This window comes from Bufo bufo, chromosome 9, assembly GCF_905171765.1.
Source record: "Bufo bufo chromosome 9, aBufBuf1.1, whole genome shotgun sequence".
Taxonomy (NCBI): Eukaryota; Metazoa; Chordata; class Amphibia; order Anura; family Bufonidae; genus Bufo; species Bufo bufo.
Window position 1 is genome coordinate 224,864,165 of NC_053397.1, and position 21,292 is coordinate 224,885,456.

Consider the following 21,292-nt stretch of genomic DNA (forward strand, 5'->3'; position numbering starts at 1 on the left):
TCGTTGACCTCCCATGTTCTGATTTCTGGTCTCTTCCACTTCACAGGATGGACAGTCTCGGACAATCAGACAGTTCCAGTTCACAGATTGGCCCGAGCAAGGAGTGCCAAAAACAGGAGAAGGCTTCATCGATTTTATTGGACAAGTGCATAAGACCAAGGAGCAGTTTGGACAGGACGGACCGATAACTGTTCACTGCAGGTACAGCGCCCACATATGTGCATGTTATAAGTAGCACCAAGGCTACTTTCACACTCGCGTTTTGTGCGGATCCGTCATGGACGGATCAGTTCATATAATAGAACCGTCTGCATCTGTTCAGAACTGATCCGTTTGTATTATCTTTAACATAGGCAAGACGGATCCGTCTTGAACACCATTGAAAGTCAATGGAGGACGGATCCGTTTTCTATTGTGCCAGATTGCGTCAGTGAAAACGGATCCGTCCCCATTGACTTACATTGTGTGCCAGGACAGATCCGTTGGCTCAGTTTCATCAGACGGACACCAAAACGCTGTAAGCAGCCTCCAAAGCAGAATGGAGACGGAGCTGATGCATTCTGAGCGGATGCTTTTCCATTCAGAATGCATTACAATGCAAACTGATCCGTTTTGGACCGCTTGTGAGAGGAGCCCTGAACGGATCTCACAAACAGAAAGCCGATACGCCAGTGTGAAAGTAGCCTAAGATGCTAGGATGTTGGTAACAGCTGGTTCTTGGCACAGAGAGCTCCAGCAGCACTTCATCTCCCCTCACCTGCAGCGACGCCAAAAGACGTTGCTGCAGACTGAGGATCTGCACCGCCCGCCGTCTAAAGATGGTCGTTAAAGGGTTAGGAACTTACAGACCATGTTATGTATCTTGAGTGTATTAACCTACCATGTCTTTAACAGTGCTGGTGTAGGGCGGACCGGAGTCTTCATCACACTCAGCATTGTCCTGGAGAGGATGAGGTATGAAGGAGTAGTGGACATGTTCCAGACTGTGAAGACTTTAAGAACACAGCGACCGGCCATGGTGCAAACAGAGGTAAGGAACTGCAACTAGTACCGAGGACCTGTCCACACAAAATACAGTGTCATATATTCATTTAAATCTCTCCTTTCTGATTTAATCGTTCACAGGAAGTGTTATCAGTGACTGACAGCTGTATCTGTATACACACTTACACGGGGAATGTTATAATTCACTGATAGTTGTACACAGGGAGGTGTTATGACTGATAGCATTCTCTGTGTAAAGGCTGTATTACACTGGCCGATTTTTTTTGGCTGATAATCGCTAATGAGCATTCACATAAATACTTATTAGCGATCATTTTGCAGTGTAATACAGCCGCTGATTGCCCGATGAACAAGCGTTTGCTTAAAAATCAGCGCATGCCGGCAGCAGATCTTGCTGTCTAATGGCAATCTGCCGCCGGCAAACCGCTAGACAGTATGGGGATGAGCGATGACATAGCGCTTACTCTTCCCCATGCTACAGAGGAGATCACTGCATGTAATGGCAGCGCTCTCCTCCGCTAGCGAGCAGGCTTCCCTCCCGACAATCGCTTGCTCAATTGGCCTGTGTAATACAGGCTTTAGTGTGTATACATAGATGGCTGTCAGTCACTGATAGTTGTACACAGGGAGGTGTTATCAGTGATTGATGGCGTTCTCTGTGTAAGTGTGTATACATAGACAGCGGTCAGTCACTGATAGTTGTACACAGGGAGGTGTTATCAGTGATTGATGGCGTTCTCTGTGTAAGTGTGTATACATAGACAGCGGTCAGTCACTGATAGTTGTACACAGGGAGGTGTTATCAGTGATTGATGGCGTTCTCTGTGTAAGTGTGTATACATAGACAGCGGTCAGTCACTGATAGTTGTACACAGGGAGGTGTTATCAGTGATTGATGGCGTTCTCTGTGTAAGTGTGTATACATAGACAGCGGTCAGTCACTGATAGTTGTACACAGGGAGGTGTTATCAGTGATTGATGGCGTTCTCTGTGTAAGTGTGTATACATAGACAGCGGTCAGTCACTGATAGTTGTACACAGGGAGGTGTTATCAGTGATTGATGGCGTTCTCTGTGTAAGTGTGTATACATAGATAAGTCACTGATAGTTGTGCACGGAGAGGTGTTATCAGTGATAGCATTCTCTGTGTAAGTGTGTATACATAGATAAGTCACTGATAGTTGTACACAGGGAGGTGTTATCAGTGATAGCATTCTCTGTGTAAGTGTGTATACATAGATAAGTCACTGATAGTTGTGCACGGAGAGGTGTTATCAGTTATCCTGAAAAATAAAGTTAGAAAGAGGAGAGATTTAAAGGCAACTTGTCATCACATATATGCAGCCCTCACTGATGGCAGCATAAAGTACTGACGGATATGCTGATTTCAGAGGTGTGTTACTTCTGAGCTATAAGTGGTTGCCGATAAACAGCGTTATAATCATCCCAGCCCAGGCCTGGAGTCGTGGTTAGGACTAAGTCACACAGTCAGTGTTTGGTCAGTGATTTCCATCAGTGATTTGGAGCCAAAACCTGGAGTGGAGGCTACACTGAGGTGTAAGGGAAAGATCTGCTCCTGTTCTGTGTTTTTGACCTGCACCTGTCTTTGGCTCACAATCACTGATGAAAATCACTGACCAAACGCTGATGTGTGAACTCATTATTCATGATCTTCTGCTTTAGGCACCCACCTGCTGCTGATCGGCAGTATTCTCTGTAGTTTTCTCTCTAGGAGAGAGCTGCCAATCATCAGCTCATGAACAGCGGTGACTCTTCTCCAGGCCGGGGCAGGGATGAATATGATGCTGGTTATCAGCAACCACTTCCTATTAGCTCATCAGTGACAACGCTGAAATCTGCGTCTGTCATCACCTCTGATGGCAGCATAAAGTTGATGACCTGTTCCCTTTAAATGTCTAGATTAAGGGGGTCATTTACTAACGGATATGCCACTTTTTGGCGTATATCTGTCACAGATTGTGGGGCCCAAAGGTTATTTGCGCCGCAATTTGTGACTTTTCCCCACTCACATCAGGTCTAAAAAAGTGGGCATGCATAGGGGCGGGACAGTAGGCCCGTCTCATTTATCATTTTCTGTGCCTGTTTTAGGAGTAGAAAATGGTCTAAATTTAAGCCAACACGGAGGCTGGCCTACATTTAGACCGCGGTGGATGAGCCAGAGTTGTATGGTATCCGTCTGAGGCATCGATTAACATATACGCTAAACGGATGGCAGACACGTGATGTGAATCCAGCCTTAATCATTAAAATAATGAAGGCAATTTCACATTAAAATTGAATCATTGGAGGCACACCCCCGACTTGTTACTATATTGCAAGTTGTTTGGTGCATAAATATTTCTAGAGAACTTTTTAATAACTTAAAGGGGTTGTCCGAGTTATGAAAAAAAATATATAGCACTGTAAATTGGATGGGCAGCAATATATAACTAAGCTAAGCAAGTTTTAGGCAAAAAAAAGATATATATTTCCTCATTTCCCTGGTTCTCCACTGGCCTTTTTTTACCTGCAATAAGAACAATCTCTGCCCCTCCAACTGCTCTGCAAAGGGAATGAGTACAAGTCCTGCCCTGAGTGACATGTCTGACTGCTGGGAGACTCAGCAGCATGTTGTATGTGTAGGACTACAAGTCCCAGCTGTACAGTGACACTGCTGATCCAAACAGGATCTTCCCCCTACCTGTTCTTGTGCAATGCTCTGCAGAACTCCTCTGTCAGTTCCTGTGCTCAGCATTTGTCTCCTCACTGCCTGCAGCTACTCAGTAAAGCATTCAGCCCTGAGTCTGTCCAGCTGAAGGGGTTAATGTTTTTCCTCAAGAATCCAGGGAGAGAGCAATAAGCAGCAGCGGGCAGTGCAGTGACATCTCCTGTACAGACTCATATCTGGTCTCTCAGGCTTGTGCACAAAACATCATCAGAGCAGGGAGACAACCCCTTTAAATCTGTCTGACACCTACACCTTATTAACATAGCTAACCACACCCACTTTTCAAAACTGGAGTGAGTGGTGTACAATTGCAAAAAGCTGCAAATCTTTGCACAAGAAAGACCAAAAAGATGTAAAATCCCTCTTTTGTGGGGGTTTTTAAAGCCACAATTCTGGAGTGTAAGCAACTTGCAATATTTTATAAACTTGGTGCAAATGATGGCAACAGACTCAAGCAAAACTAACTTAAAAAATTCCCCTGATAAATCTCCCCTATATAAACATACAATTCTATAATAGCACAACTTATGGACGCAGTTTTCTTTGCTGTATTTGATTCTCCTGCCTTGGCTATATCATAGATTTGACGCATCCTCCAGCAGGCTGTGCACCAGACGGAAATCTATGGCAGCCTTCTAGCTGTCGGGTTTTAGTCTTCATTCACACCAGAAAACTGTTGTGAATGAAGATAAATGCCCTCTTGCAGTGCCCCCTTTTATGAAAGTGGTGAAGGTAGAAACACCACTTGCAACATAATTTTGTGGCATTTAAAAAGAAGGTTTACGACTTCTGTATAAATGCCAGTAAACTGGCGTGGGGGGAACCCTACCATTCTTCCCCTATGTGTATAAAAATAAGAACCCTGCATGGTTCACTGAAAAAAATACAGCAAAAATCTCCTAACTCCATTAATGCATAGGAAGGAAGATTAGACTGCGCCTGGACCTCACAATACCGACATGAATAGTATTCCTCCTTGACGTATCATACAGTATATGGACAAAGGTTCTCGTTTTCAAATGTTTGAGGACACATATGTCTGTAAGGCCTCATGCAGACGGCCGTTGTTTTGGTCCGCATCCGAGCTGCTCGGATGCGGACCCATTCACTTCAATGGGGCCGCAAAAGATGCGGACAGCATTCGTTGCTCCGTTTTGTGGTCCGGAAATAAAATATAAACCTGTACTATTCTTGTCCGCGTTTTGCGGACAAGAATAGGCAGTTATATCAATGGCTGTCCGTGCCGTTCCGCAAATTGCGAAACACACACGGGCGCCATCCGTGTTTTGCGGATCCGCGATTTGAGGACCGCAAAACACATAACGGCGGTGTGCATGAGGCCAAATATGTATGCAGCATTGGGATATTGCACAGAAATGATGTAGCTAGTCAGCTGAGATGATGAGAGTTGTTCTACTTTTATCTTGTTTAACAGGACCAGTATCAGCTGTGCTACAGAGCCGCATTGGAGTACCTAGGCAGCTTTGACCACTATGCAACATAACTACCGCTTACCCACTGGCCGAGCTGGGAGAGATGTGCGTCCAGGGACTACGGCATCGGACACGTCACCCTGTGCCGAGCCTTCCTTCTCCAGGCGCTGTTCCCACCTCATCATGAGATAATGCAAAGCTTTTGCAAGACTTGCTTGGGATTTCAGCACAATTCATTCCTTGTTCCCTTCCATACAGTTCTTGCTTCTTTGGTCCTATCTATGGCACACAGAAAAAAAAGATAATACAATTAACATTTGTTTTTCTATTATTTTTAATCACTTTTTTAGAGTATTTTTCTTTTTTTAAGTCTGGTGTTCCTGTAGGGAAGCCGTTTTCAGTTCATTATTATTATAATTTTTTTTATTGTTCTTTAAAATAATGATAGCGTGAAGGGAAATGATTCCTATAAAGAAAATGTCATTCCGACTGCAGGAACCTGCGTGTTGTGCGCCGAGCTCCCGCACAAGGAGGGACGGTTCCTTGAAGGCTCACAAAGCACATTACAGCGGGAGACGAGCGTGCGCACAGAAAAGCCGACCGCACGAGGATACATTTAAGAATTAAGCAGATTATTCCAAATGAAGAAATCACTTCGGGTGACTGGTTTGTGGACCTGTGTACTTGATGTCTCTCATCTCATCTGAAGCGTGATCGCACAGGAGCCGATGGAAATCTACAGCGCATAATCACTGACTTTAGCACAAGGGTTGGACAATGAGGGACCAAGCTGAAACAGCATTGCCCACTTCTTCATATTTTTTACGTTATATACTCATCTTTTTTTTTTTTTTGTTTCTTTTCTTTTTTGCAGCCAGTGTCCATCTGGCTCAGCTCGCCTGGTGCGAGAGATGGTTAGGTGTGGCGATAGCTAGAGGTTGCTGAATAAAACACTATATATTTGCTCAGAGATGGAGGATGAAGACTTGAAGGATATATATTTTCTTTTACCGACTTATATTATAGTTTTAGGCGACTTAGGAGTCTTTTCAGAAAGGTGCCACATGACGATTCCTTCTGAGATTTTTTGTTATAATGTGCAGCATATCAGGCCTTCTACTAAACACGTCACAGGAAAAAAGTGTTCTTAATAAAGGTACTCTGTATCACTGCAAGTTCTACGTGAGGGCTGATGTAAGAAATAACGGTGGTGGAGAACCCTTGGGATTGTGTTCCCCGATGTATCGGCTGGGAAGCGATCCGAACGCTGTGTCTCTAATGTTGGATAAGGAAATCATTTTTACCTTGTGTATACATTAGTGCTGTTAGGAGTTTGCTCCGTTGTATACAGTATGTTTTCTATTTGTTAATAAAAATGAGAAAAAAAAATCTATATTAAAAAAACACAACCTAAAACTCAAAGTCTACTAATAACAGCATCTCTGCCGAAGAAGAAAATATCTCAATGTTAATAAATTTGAATAATCGGGTTTCATACAAATTTGTGCAGTGTGTTTGGTGTCCGCAGCTGAAGTGGACGAATCTGTGACCAGCAGCGTCCGCCGAATTCCAGATATCATCCAGCTGTAAATGTGCAGTTTAGCAATTGTTTGTCGTCAGGACAGGGGCTGTCTGTCCGTGGTGTCCGGCTGCTGTGGTCTGAATGGAGCAGCAGACACGCATGCGCTCTATGGGACTGTCGGAGATGACAAGCGCTCGGCTATTCCCAGCAGCCCCATAGAGCTGAATGGAAAGAATGTGTGACCACCACCGTATTCATGCAGGGGAGCACGGGAGCCAAGTCTCATGATTGCGGGGGCCCCAGCCGATCAGACCCCTACCTACAGTATACGGGCTAAGTCACCGGAACAGGAGTCAAGGAGGGGACACAGTCCCTGAAAACTGTGTGACTGTGGGGACCTGGCAGCAGGATGCTGGCTACTGAAACCTTCTTCTCACCACTTTTTATTTTTTGTATTTATTTTCATCCTCCCTTTCCAATAAAATATAAAATAATCTGTCAAATAGAATGGGGGTAAAATGTAATAAACCATAGTTTTTTTGTGGTTTTAGGACGTGATAAAATGACAACTTCTGCGGGTCAGTACGATTATGGCGATAACAAGTTTTATAGTTTTTGCTACATTTTGCCAATTTTAAAAAATATAAAACTTAAGAACATGCGTCGCCATATTCTGTACCCCATGATATTATCTGTTCGTTGACAATGCTGTGTTTGTATTAGTATATTGTATTTTTATTTTCAGTCAAAAATGCCAAATCCAGAGATTACAAAGAAGTCTATTTGAAATATTGCAGTATTTTTGCCCAATAAGATGCACCTAGGTTTTAGAGGAGGGAAAAAAGAATTCTTCATCAGACCGACCTTCCCCCAATGGTTATTAGACCACAGTTCAGACCCCCAAGTTAATCAGACAAAAAAATAAAAAATCAACTCACCTCTCCTGTTCCAGATGCCACGGCTCCTGAGATCCAGCACTCTCCTGCCATGCTGTGCTGGAACTCGAGGTCCCAGAGCGTGACTACGTCCTCGCACTGTGCGCAGGTCACAGCACAGCGAGTGGCGTCTGCAGGAGAAGACCAGGGAGTGGCGAGTACAGCCAGCACAGGGAGCGCCCCGGTCCTACTGTGTACAAGTCAGCACATACATAATGGAAGCACTCATTAGTATTTGTCCACTTTTGCGGGAAAGAAATACGGTAAATGCAGCACACACATGCACTTTTTGTAATGGCGGTTGTCGACACAAGGTATGTTTGCTGGGATGTTTTTTTTTTATTTTAGTTAAGCATACCCTGCGTGTGGCATTTTTCCCCTCATTTTCTGACATTTATTTCCACAGACGTGCCTTTGTTTTTTTTTTGTCCTGCTTGAAAAACAAGAGCCAGGGCGTTGGAGAATATATTGTGGGCATATATACCCATATATATTATAAAAAAATATATATATTTTGTATGTCGGGGATGAATAAAATTTAAATGGATCTGATGGATTCTATATGTACATTTGTGTGTAGATGAATAATAAAACTATGCAAAAGACATTACACATAAATAAAAAGTAATACATGAAATGGATCTCTCTAATAATAATAGCAATTAAATGCGTCCAGTATCAGAAAAACATGGCTGCTTTCTTAAAAAAAAACATCACCACCCCTGTCCACTGGTTGCGTGCAGTACTGCAGCTCTGCTCCATTGACTCCGATGGAGCCAGGCTGCAATATCAGACACAACCCATGGACAGGGGTGGTGCTGTTTTTGAAAGCAGCCATGTTTCTTCTAATCCTGGACAACAACTTGAATACTAATAGCAGTCATTGGCCAAAAATGTATGGATCGAGCCCCTAAGGTCCAGGAGGGTTCTCGCGGTATGTAGCTGCTTTGTATACGCCTTACTGGTAACAGTTCATTTGCAGATTGGTAGTTCAGTTATGGCATTGTTTTAGATTCAGCGCCTGATGGCGGAGTAGAAATCCGTCCTAAGACATGTGAATGTCGGGGGCTTCTGTTATTTGTGCAGATATAGCACTTGTATGGCAGTTAATGCAGATCTCCGTATTGGTACAATAGGCAATATGTAAATGGAGCCCATCTCTATTTAAAAGGGGTCCTCTCACTTCAGTAAGTTGCATTTGTCATGTAGAGAAAGTTAATACAAGCCACTTACATCACATTACACACTGCTCGTTTCCATGGTTACGACCACCCTGCAATCCATCAGTGGTGGTCGTGCTTCCACACTATAGGAAAAAGAGTCAGCCTCTCTGGTGGCCGGGACCATGGGAGCGCACATAGACTAGTGCTTTTTCCTATAGTGTGCAAGCACGACCACCACTGATGGATTGCAGGGTGGTCTGTAACCATGGAAACGAGCAGTGTATAATGTGATGGAAAAATGAATCCAGGAAGCAATCTATAGAATCACAATACATTAGGAAGCGCCTTGTTTTAACTTTCTCTACATGATAAATGCCACTTACTGAAATGAGAGGACCCCTTTAAGCTGCATTTACACGTATCAATGAGCAGCAGATTGTCGGGAGGGAAACGTTCCTTCCGACAGTCGGCTGCAGTGATCAGCTCCGCAGTATGAGGACGAGCAGTTTCTGTCACGCGTCCTCATCCAGCTGCATTGTTTCTGGGCGCCGGGCGCCCGCATGACCAGATCACCGATGAACAAGTGATGCACTCGTACATTGGGTGATCGGTGGCACCTTTACACAGGCAGACGGTCGGGAACAAGCATTCACAGGAACGTTCGTTTCCGATCATCTGCCTGATAATTGTAACGTGTAAATCTACAGGACCTCTTATGGTTCAGCCAGTCTGCGGTTTGATGGTGCCAGGCATCAGGGATGTACCCATACTGGTGCCCACGCTGTATGGCTGGCATGATGCAATGTAGTTGGCAGGAAATACTAAATCGTCAAATGAACTATAATCTGTAGGAAGTAAACAAAGCGTCGTCTACGGTTATACAGTCTGAACGCTAGACATAAGAGGGTTGATCCATATATTTAGCAAAATTGCTGCAACTAGTATTAATTGCCATTATTATTATTGGAGAGATCCATTTTACGTGGTATTTGTTATATATGTGTATTGTCTGATAGGATGTACTTTGCAAAACCTGTGTGTGGCAGGATCCATAGACATGTCCCTGCAGGAGAAAAAAAAAGTTACCGCCATCCAGATGACATCCCCACTATTCAGCGGTGCTTCCTGAACACGGCTATAATCCATACCTCCCAACTTTGTAAACAAACAAAGCAAAAAAAAATTCCGCACTAGGCCACGCCTCTAACTCCGCCCAAAACATAACTATACACTAATCACACCCAGTGCCCTTAATGCCCCCTTCATGCCACCGCACAGTATTTATGCCCACATTGTGCCTCCTTCACAGAATTATGCCCAGCTGTGCCCCCAGTAACATGCACACATTGTGGTACCAGATACTTACCTTGTTCCTAGCAGCAGCAGCAGGATATCGGCTGCCTTTGTCTGTGAAGGAGGCGGAGCCAAGGCTGACTGCCAGCTGGCCCCGCCCCTACACAGACCAGAGGTGTGGAGAGTCGGTGTTCTAACAAAAATCCTTACTTCGTGAAAATACCTTACCCCTTGTAACTTCCGGGGGTGTGCGCCTCAGCGCAAGCGCACTACCACGGCACGGGTAAGATAAAATTACATGGAGCGCTGACTTACGGTCACGCACGGATTGTAAAATCTCCTTAGTCTGGGGTTAGAATTATGCCCCTCCAATATGCTGCACCCACCACCCACCCCCTGGATGGCTGATAGTGCTGGGAGCAAAAGGAGATTTCACAATCCGCGCGTGCGCAGTGTGAGGGTAAGGAGAAAAGACCGTCAGATCTCCTTACCCCTGACGGCGCACGCTCAGTGTCCGTGAGTCAGCGCTCCATTTAATTTTATCTTACCCGCGCTGTGGTAGTGCGCTTGCGCTGAGGCGCACACCCCCGGAAGTCACGAGGGGTAAGGTATTTTCACGAAGTAAGGATTTTTGTTAGAACACCGGCAGGTAATGATGAAGCAGGGAGCCGATGCTGGCGAAAGCTCTCTGCTTCATTATGGCAACTGTCTCTGCTTCCTACGGACGCAGGGACAGCTGCCAGAAAGCGGGACGTAGCTCCCCCGTACGGGGACTGTCCCGACGGTTGGGAGGTATGTATAATCGGGGTGTCTGCCGTTTTCACATCCACTGCTGCCTGCCTAGTGTTAGCTATGCCGAGTGGGATGTCGAACAAAAGTAGGTGCAAAGTCAGTGATTACAACTGTGATTAGCAGGGCTATGGAGTCCGAGCCGGTATTGGGTGGAGGCAGGGTTCGTACAAATGTATTGACTCCAACTTAAAAAAAATATATATATAATATGATACTAAGATTGTATAACTTATTAAGGTGTACTTGTCATTTGGTTTGTTTAATATTGTGTAGGGACAGAGATTATTTTTACTAACAAACAAGGTGTAAAGATTCTCCTTACAACAGTCTGGCTGCTGCTGAGGAGAGTCCGTCTTCAGCGTTCTACGGAGCACAGAAAACACCATGCCAAGGCTTCTCAGCCTGCCCCTCACTACCCCAGCCCCTGGCTCCATATAAATGCCCCCTCTGCTTGCTGGCAGCAAATACAGTGAAGGAGGTTAAGCATGCATGGGATAGGCAGAAGGCCATCCTTCATATAAGATCGGGCCAGGGGATATTCATAGTACTCAGTATATTGGGCAGACTAGATGGGCCAAATGGTTCTTATCTGCCGACACATTCTATGTTTCTCTCATCCCTGTTAGGGAGCAAAGGTAAGAATGGAACTGCAGCATTCGGCGCATAAGTGCACCATATTCCTGTATGCTTACTGTCAGCGCTCAGAGCCGGCAGTCTGAGTCTCCCCTTCTGAGGGCCACTGAGCGCAGCTGACGGGAAGGACATAAGAACATATCCAAAAGAAGAGATGAAATCCAGCTTCTTAATAAAAACGGAAGCCTTTATTTTTCAAACGATAAAAACTCCCATGTACAGATACACTCACTTCTACGCAGTTCGGATTGATACATCGAGATCCTAACTCATGAGTAAGGAGCTCGAATTATCGATCTGAAACGCGCAGATGTGAGTATCTGTACATGGGATTTTTTATAGTTTTTTTTTTTTAAATAAAGGCTGCCCTTTTTATTGGGAAGCTGGATTTAATCTCTTCTTTTGGATTTGCACAAGCTTGCCATGTTCCAGGCACCTCTGTGCTTCCCAGACGGTGAGCAGATGCGCGCTGTTGTGCTACTTTACTATGTTCCTGTGTACAGTCCAGACTTACTGTGAGCGCCGGACGCTGCCGTTCAGGATGGCCATACAAATGTTATGTCGCTTATACTGCCCGTTGAATGCCAAAAAACTACGGTACAATTTTGTTAATAGTCTTGAAAAGTCCTCATACAGCTATGTTGACGGAAAAACAAAAATGTAATGAATTTTGAAAAGTGCAGGGGAAAAAAACCAAGCCTTAACCTCTTGAGTCCCAGAGGATGTTTCAGGTTTGCATTTTTGTTTTTCCGCTCTGCCTTTCCAGAACCATAATTATTATATTTTTTTTCCATTCAAATAGCCGTATGAGGGCTTGTCTTTTGCAGGACAAGTTGTACTTTCTAATGGCACCACTCAATATTACATATGGTTTAGTGGGAAGCTGAAAAAAAAAAATTCCAAATGGGGTGGAACTGTAAAAGAAAAAACGGGTTTTGTCTAGGGCTGCAGCTAACGATTATTTGAATAATCGATTAGTTGTTGATAATTTCATTGATTAATCGGGGGAAAACACCAAAATGACAAAAAAAAAGGGGTTTATATGATTTAACTTGAAAAATTATGTTCAAAGGCCATATTAAAACAAATTGTGGATGGCACTGTTATGGGGGATCTGTGGATGGCGCTGTTATGGGGGATCTGTGGATGGCACTGTTATGGGGGATCTGTGGATGGCACTGTTATGGGGGATCTGTGGATGGCACTGTTATGGGGGGGATCTGTGGATGGTGCTGTTATGGGGGGCATCTGTGGATGGCACTGTTATGGGGGATCTGTGGATGACACTGTTATGGAGGGGGATCTGTGGATGACACTTATGGAGGGGGATCTGTGGATGGCACTGTTATGGGGGATCTGTGGATGGCGCTGTTATGGGGGGGATCTGTGGATGGCGCTGTTATGGGGGGGGATCTGTGGATGGCACTGTTATGGGGGATCTGTGGATGACACTGTTATGGAGGGGGATCTGTGGATGACACTGTTATGGAGGGGGATCTGTGGATGACACTTATGGAGGGGGATCTGTGGATGACACTTATGGAGGGGGATCTGTGGATGACACTGTTATGAAGGGGGATCTGTGGATGGCACTGTTATGAAGGGGGATCTGTGGATGGCACTGTTATGAAGGGGGATCTGTGGATGGCACTGTTATGAAGGGGGATCTGTGGATGGCACTGTTATGAAGGGGGATCTGTGGATGGCACTGTTATGGGGAATCTGTGGATGACACTGTTATGAAGGGGGATCTGTGGATGGCACTGTTATGAAGGGGGATCTGTGGATGGCACTGTTATGAAGGGGGATTTGTGGATGGCACTGTTATGGGGGGATCTGTGGATGGCACTGTTATGGGGGGGGATCTGTGGATGGCACTGTTATGGGGGGATCTGTGGATGGCACTGTTATGGGGGATCTGTGGATGGCACTGTTATGGGGGATCTGTGGATGGCACTGTTATGGGGGATCTGTGGATGACACTGTTATGGGGGATCTGTGGATGACACTGTTATGGGGAGGGGGACCTGTGGATGACCATGCTATGGGGGGGGATCTATGGATGACACTGTTATGGGGGGGGATCTATGGATGACACTGTTATGGGGGATCTGTGGATGACCATGCTATGGGGGGGGGGGGATCTATGGATGACACTATATAGCATCTTATGCTGTACGTGCCATACACAGATCCCCCTTCCCATAACAGTGTCATCCACAGATCCCCCTCCATAACAGGGTCATCCACAGATCCCCCTCCATAACAGTGTCATCCACAGATCCCCCTCCATAACAGTGTCATCCACAGATCCCCCTCCATAACAGTGTCATCCACAGATCCCCCTCCATAACAGTGTCATCCACAGATCCCCCTCCATAACAGTGTCATCCACAGATCCCCCTCCATAACAGTGTCATCCACAGATCCCCCTCCATAACAGTGTCATCCATAGATCCCCCTCCATAACAGTGTCATCCACAGATCCCCCTCCATAACAGTGTCATCCACAGATCCCCCTCCATAACAGTGTCATCCACAGATCCCCCTCCATAACAGTGTCATCCACAGATCCCCCTCCATAACAGTGTCATCCACAGATCCCCCTCCATAACAGTGTCATCCACAGATCCCCCTCCATAACAGTGTCATCCACAGATCCCCCTCCATAACAGTGTCATCCAAAGATCCCCCCCCATAACAGCGCCATCCACAGATCCTCCGTAACAGCGACTGACCGCCCGCATAGCAACGAATCGGCCGATTATTAGATAACTTTGATTAATCGTTGCAGCCCTAGTTTTGTCTCTACGGCATTTCCTATGTGGTAAAACTGACCTGTTGTCTTCCTTCAGTATAATTACAGTGATATCACATTTATTTAGTTTTTCTTGTGTTTTAATACAAAAAAAAAAAAAAAAACTTATACGGGTTCTTTCAGGAATTAAGAAAATGAAAATACCTAAATGATATTTTATTATAAATATATTCCCAAATACCTTTCATTAGTTATAATGGCTCATTTTGTCCAGGGAGCAATCAAGGGGAAATAAAGTGGCCTCCGTCCTATTGGTACACACAGAACCTGTCCTAATCACACAGCAGCACAAGTTACTTCACAACACTGAGCTAAAGAGCTGCTTCATCCTCCTCTCTGCTCTGCTTGTCAGGGACTATGATTCTCAATACAGTTTAATATGATCTTTTTATATTTTATAGTTAGGTCTACAGAGACATTTTAGGGCTCATTTTGGCGGGATGATCTGTAGTTTTATATTAATACCAATTTTGGTCTATCACAATTTATTATTTATTTTTTTGTAAGTGAAATGATGAAAAAATGTCAAATAGACTACATTTTTTTTGTTAAAATATATATAAAAATATGAATGTTTATTTATTTTGAACTTTTTTTTTTAGCTCCCCTAGAAGGATAGAATATGCAATTTTAAAGGGGTTTATGGGGATGTTTTTATTGATGACCTATCCTCAGGATAGGTAATCAATATCAGATCAGTTGGTTGAAGAGAAGGCCACGCACCATGCCAGCGCTGTTGACATTGCAACAGTGAGCAGATGTAAGTACCAGAAGCCGTCCTATTCCTTCAATGGGATGACTTCTTGTAATTACACCTGTTCGCCGCTGCAATGTCGACGGTGAGCAGGAAAACAATGAAGGGGAGGCTGCGCTGAAACAGCCTTCTCTTCAACCAGCTGGTCGGCGAGGGTGCCTGGTGTCGGACCCCTGCCGATGTAAGATTGATGACCTATCCTGAGGATAGGTCATCAATAAAAAATATCCCAGAAAACCCCTTTAAAGAGGTTGTTTCACTTCAGTAAGTTGTATTTATCATGTAGAGAAAGTTAATACAAGCCACTTACTGATATATTGTTATTATCCATATTGCTTTCTTTGTTGGCTGGAATAATTTGTCTATCACATTATACACTGCTCGTTTCCATGGTGTAAGAAGGTACAAGGAATCATCGTGGATGATAGGTACGTGTCACTGAGGTTCCTGGCCTCGGTGGAGTAAGAGACGGTTTTTATGTGTCGGCAGCATTTGCTGTTTGACACCTTGGTACTTAGCAGGGCTGTAATAGCTGATCTGGGACGGCTCTTACTGGGAGTAGTCAAAGTGCTGGGTGGGTGACTACTCCCCACGTTCCAGGCCAGGTTTTCCAGGCATAAAAACCAGGTGGAGAGGATTACCTCTGTCTGACAGTGGAGCTCAGGAGGTCTGTGTGCTGGGATCTGAGGCCTGTGCTGGGCTGGAGAGAAGAGACCCGTGTGTCAGGGGTACAGGCCGCCTAAGGCCTGTATTTGAACTTTCTGAGGCAGAACTGCCCCCAAGGTGACTTTTGTTTTATTAACTTGCCATTGAGTGTGAAGTAACACCAACACGGCAAAAGTGACGTTTTGTTTTTGGCACCATGTGTGAATAAACACTGAAGTTTGAATTACAAACTTGTATTTTGCCTGTGTACTGCGCCCGCTTATCCTAACTACCAGAGCGAATCCCCACAATGGTTACAGACCATCCTGCAATCGATTAGTGGTGGTCGTGCTTGCACACTATAGGAAAAAGAGTCAGCCTCTCTGGGGGCCGGGACCATTGTGTAATATAGGAAAAAGCACTAGCCTATGTGCGCTCCCATGGTCCCAGCCACCAGAGAGTGTGTAAGCACAACCACCACTGATGGATTGCAGGGTGGTCTGTAACCATTGAAACGAGCAGTGTATAATGTGACAGAAAAATTTATCCAGCCATCAAAGGAAGCAATATGGATGATCACAATACATTAGTAAGTGCCTTGTAGTTTAATAGCAGCACGTGGTAAGCTTGGTTTGCTGTTAGAGAGACCCCAGCACATCAGAGTGAAGGAAAGGCTTTCCTGATTGCTGCAGGGGGAGCCGTTCATTCCTGGCCTGGAAGTGCTCACTTCCCGGTTAATTCAATTACTTAAAATATACAGTTATGGTGGCTCACTTCTAGTAGCAGAATTGAGGCTGTGCTCAGTCCGAAGAAGCTAACCCAAAGCTTCGGGGTAGTAGAATTAAAAATGGAATAAATGGACGGCACTCGCAACAAATGGGATCTATGGATATTATTTAATAGGTTATAAGGATAAGGGAGTTTAAAAATACCAGATGGTAATTAACATATAGTTATATCTATTCAGTATGGTTTTAGTAAAAGTTAGAATGTGCGCACTCCTTAGAGAATAAATAATTAGTAAATAGATAAATAAATATTGGTTCCTATAAAAGATGTTCATTTATGTCCATAAAAATATGTAAATTAATGTCCATATAAAAGGAAGATAAATATTAATTAATGTCCATATGTGAAGTTATGTCCATATAAGAATTCATATAGTCCATGTAAAAAAAGTCCATATAATCGAAAATTCATAAAATCAGGAGTTCATATAATCAAAAAAGGGTCCTTAAAATTTTTAGGAGTGGTAACGTACCCATGTGAAATCTTTATCTTCCAGGTGGAGATTCGGCCTCAATACAAATGCAAGCTCCCATATAGGAGCAGATACAGAAACTATTTACTTGTATTTACAACTACTCCTATTCACCCTTTTATTAGAAGGGATCACCAATCATTTTATATTCAAAGAGACCAATATTGGGACCATCCAACCATTTATATGAACTGCCTTTCGGGATTTTCTTATATATTTAATCCAGTTTTGCTTCTCTTTATAATTTTTGAACTATATGAATTTTTTATGAATTTTTTTAAGGACCCTTTTTTTGATTATATGAACTCCTGATTTTATGAATTCTCGATTATATGGACTTTTTTACATGGACTATATGAATTCTTATATGGACATAAATTAATATTTATCTTTTTATATGGACATTAATTTACATCTTTTTATGGACATAAATAAATATTGGTTCCTATAAAAGATGTTAATTTATCTATTTACTAATTATTTATTCTCTAAGGAGTGCGCACATCCTAACTTTTACTAAAACCATACAGAATAGATATACAACTATATGTTAATTACCATCTGGTATTTTTAAACTCCCTTATCCTTATAACCTAATAAATAATATCCATAGATCCCATTTGTTGCGAGTGCCGTCCATTTATTCCGTTTTTAATTCAATTTCTTCTTCACCGCTCTTAGGGTACAGACAGACCAGAGTGCTGACTCCACTATTGGGAAGACTCTTAGAATTTATTTAGACAAAAATTACTAACTTGATAATCCTAACCTAAAACCAGTGTAAATTTCAAACACATACTTTATAAAAATAAAAAAAAAAGCACGTAGCAAGAAGATTTGAACCCAAAATTTATAATCCAATAAAGATTCAATTTTTGCACATAAGAATCTAACAATGAGAACACATTTGGCATATTGATAAGGGCCTTTCGTCATTTGGAAGGTTTACAACATGCACATTTTCTCTCGGTAGTCAATATGGTGGAGGACATACGCCGGATTCTGCACAGAATGAGGGAAATCATCCGTATGGCGATGCATAATAATCACATAAATATATAGATGGATGTGACAGACACAGGGCCTGCATTATGAAGTGAATGTCTCCATACAGTCTACGCAGAAAATCTGCCATACTCTACAAGCTACCACCCACAAAAAGGACCCTCAGAGTTTCCCATTAGTGTGTAGTAAAGGGGGTTGATGGCTACATCCCTGGTGGTCTTGAATAGGGCTGAAGTTAGTGCCAATTCCATGCTTTACTTACTCCAAATCAGTGTTGAACAGGGTACCGGAGCCCTCTTTTTCTGATACAGAGCTCCAAAGCCCCCCCCAAAAGCTACATGATAAAATTCTTGCTGCCTGCAGCTGCCACTAGAGGGAGCTGAAGATAGATTTGTATGGCTCAATGGGAGCTATAAAAAAATGCATAAATATTGTGTGTAGCGCCCCCTAGTAACAGTGGATACAGGAGCAGCGTGACCCTGTAAACACCTTTGCCAAGCTGGCAGACATCTACTGGCCATACCATATATCGGATGCAGCCTACATCTACAAGCTGAGTGTTTCCGGAATTACCTGCTGTGCTCCGTGTCTCTCCTGGTGGTTGCAGTGACCCGGCCTCGGACGCGCTGATTGGCGTGATGTGCTCAGTCCTCCAGGGCCGACAGCGATCTCCTCAGCTGTGGAAATGATCAGAAAGCAGAATGTAAGCGCGGCCTATTGATCTGGAAATGTAGGACGGGAAATATTTCCAAGGTAGCAGCAGCCGCCCCCATCAACAGGCAAAATTTGGAAGGGCATTGTGAGATGAGGATCGCTGGGCCAGATGTAAAACTGTATCATCAAATGTTTTTATATATATATATAACCCACATGAAGAAAAGTCTGCAAATGACATTAAGATAATGAAATAGCAACTTAATGCCCGTGTATCACTCACCTGGCATCTTATAATCCAGACAAGAGATCATAGAAGAGAGCAGAGTCTTACTGGAAGCTTAAAGGGCATCTGTCAGCAGTTTTGACCCGATCACACCGGCTGACCTGTTGTATGTGCTGTTGGCAGCTGAAGGCATCTGCGTCAGTCCCATGTTCATATGTGCCCCCATTGCTGAGAAAAATATTTTATTATATGCAAATTAGCCTCTAGGAGCAACGGGGGCGTTACCATTACTCCTAGAGGCTCTGCTCTCTGCAACTGCCACGTCCCCTGTACTGTGACAGCATTGATGACGTTTACACTGCCTGGTCCTGTCAAAGTGCAGAAGACGAGTCAGATGTAGAGAGAACTGAGCCTCTAGGAGTAATGGTAACGCCCTCGTTGCTCTTTGAGGCTCATTTTCATATATTAAAACTTACATTTTTTCAGCAATGCGGGCACATATGAACATGGGACCAACACAGATGCCTTCAGCTGCCAGGTGCACAACAGGGCGGCCAGTTTCATGGGTACAAAACTGCTGACAGATGCCCTTTAAAAAGGGCTGTAAACCTAAAGTTTTATATATAATACAATACAAAGTCACTTTGTAATGTAAATCTTGCTTCTCTGAAAATAACCTGCAGTGTACAAAATGAAGGGTTGCATCATAATCGTCACGGCTACCTCAAGGTATCGGCACACGTTTCTACGGTTACATTTCCTTTTAATACAAATATACCCCCTGCTGCTTCCTGAACCTCATCTCTTTAGTATATCCGGTACAGACTAGAGAAGAAAGTGAACTTATAGGAAATACATATAGACACGACCCTAGGTGTCAAGATAACAATATGAAAACCTCCATTCTTTACACTGCAACCATTATCTGCAAACAACACTCCATCTGTTTAGAGTGTACGACACATGCAAACATTAAATGTGGGACAGAACAGTGATTTCCGCAGAGGGCTTCTACCTGCAGACAGAGATTTCTACAGTCACGATGGCGGAGAGAAGCTGTTAGAAGACACTGGTATAATGTGGGTGAGGTCGGGGGTAGTGCCAATGATTCATGGTAAAGGGATAGTCCCTACAGGCAGATGCCACACATTTTGGGAGTCCGCCCGTTCCATATTCACTTTTCCCATTGTCTACAATTCACCTGATTTCTGGAGTGTAATAATATTACAGGCTCAGGGGCGGACTGAGAACCCTCAGGGCCCCCGGGCAAAATAAATCAAGGGCCCCCTAACAGGCCCCACCCATGTTCTGCTGCAAGCCCCACCCTTGTCCCGCCTCCATGCCCCGCATCCAGCCACACCCTACACAATCTTTAATAAGATTTCAAAGTTAAAGTGACACAAAAGGCCCCCAGACCACTTCAGCTCATTGATGTGGTCTGGGTACAGTGTCCCTTTTGCAAATCGAGCTGCAATGTTCTAGAGAAACTGCATTGTTTACGTTCCAGCAATAAGTCGGCCTCTAGTCGCTGGCAGCCACCTGAGGGCTTCCTGGAGCAAAACAGACCTTTGGTCCGGTATCTGACGCTGGACGTCCTCACACCCTGCATGATGACCTCCAGGGTCAGATTTTTCCCCATAGGAAAGCATTGATTCAATGGGGTGATCTAATCTCAGCGTCCATTAGTGAGCCTCTGTTAGAAACAGTCCCCTCCACCTTGTACTTGTTCCACTGATCTGCTACTTGCGGGCTACGTGGGCATGAGTTCAGTCACTTCGGCGCGTGATCCCGTGACCTACAGCGGCGGGTCTTGCGGGATCACGCGCTGCAGGACGGGATTGCGCACCGAAGTGACTCAACTCATGCCCGCGCAGCCCACAAGTAGCGGAACAATTACAAGAGGGGTGGGAAATAGCCAAATTAAAAAATATTTTGAACCAAAAGGTGTGCTTTTGGTGGGTTTTGAACTAATGGTGGTCTGTGGATGGCACTGTCGTGGGGGCTCTGTGGATGGCACTGTCGCGGGGGCTCTGTGGATGGCACTGTGGGTGACACATATATAGCACCTTATGCTATATATGTGTCATCCACAGATCCCATCATAACAGTGTCCCTGTGAGTGAATGACCCCCAATACAGGGTCTGGGGGCCGGTCTGGTGTTGTAATGGCAGCGGGGCCCGGTGCAGTCACTGTATTCTATTACACTGGGCCCCGCTCACAGTAATACTAATTTTCATATGTGAACAAGAAGATAAATCCTCTGCGATCCTCTCCCTCTCTGTACTCACAAACTCCGTTCCTGTAAGAGGGTGCTGCTCGCTGGCATGCATGAGGCTACCGTGTTCTGTTATCAGTCTTGGGGTGTGTTCACACAGGGCGACTACACTGCAGACAGGCAAAGTAGATGACATTTTAGCAAATAAT

General features: G+C 44.2%; 1 protein-coding gene and 1 long non-coding RNA gene across 7 annotated transcripts in view; one reads left to right on the plus strand and one right to left on the minus strand.

The window, feature by feature from the left end:
- PTPRF (protein tyrosine phosphatase receptor type F) overlaps positions 1-6,661 on the plus strand; it is a 229,752-nt gene extending 223,091 nt beyond the window's left edge. For all 6 annotated transcript variants that reach the window (XM_040407837.1, XM_040407836.1, XM_040407839.1 and 3 more), the window contains 3 exons: positions 47-201; positions 895-1,030; positions 5,169-6,661. In XM_040407837.1, coding sequence (XP_040263771.1) covers positions 47-201; positions 895-1,030; positions 5,169-5,237 — 360 coding nt within the window. In that variant the 3' untranslated portion in view covers positions 5,238-6,661. The remainder of the gene's footprint in view (positions 1-46; positions 202-894; positions 1,031-5,168) is intronic.
- LOC120979222 overlaps positions 923-21,292 on the minus strand; it is a 59,574-nt gene continuing 39,204 nt past the window's right edge. The window contains exons 3-5 of the long non-coding RNA XR_005774258.1: positions 18,561-18,664; positions 5,249-5,445; positions 923-1,058 (exon numbers count right to left, since the gene is read on the minus strand). This is a non-coding gene — a long non-coding RNA (uncharacterized LOC120979222). The remainder of the gene's footprint in view (positions 1,059-5,248; positions 5,446-18,560; positions 18,665-21,292) is intronic.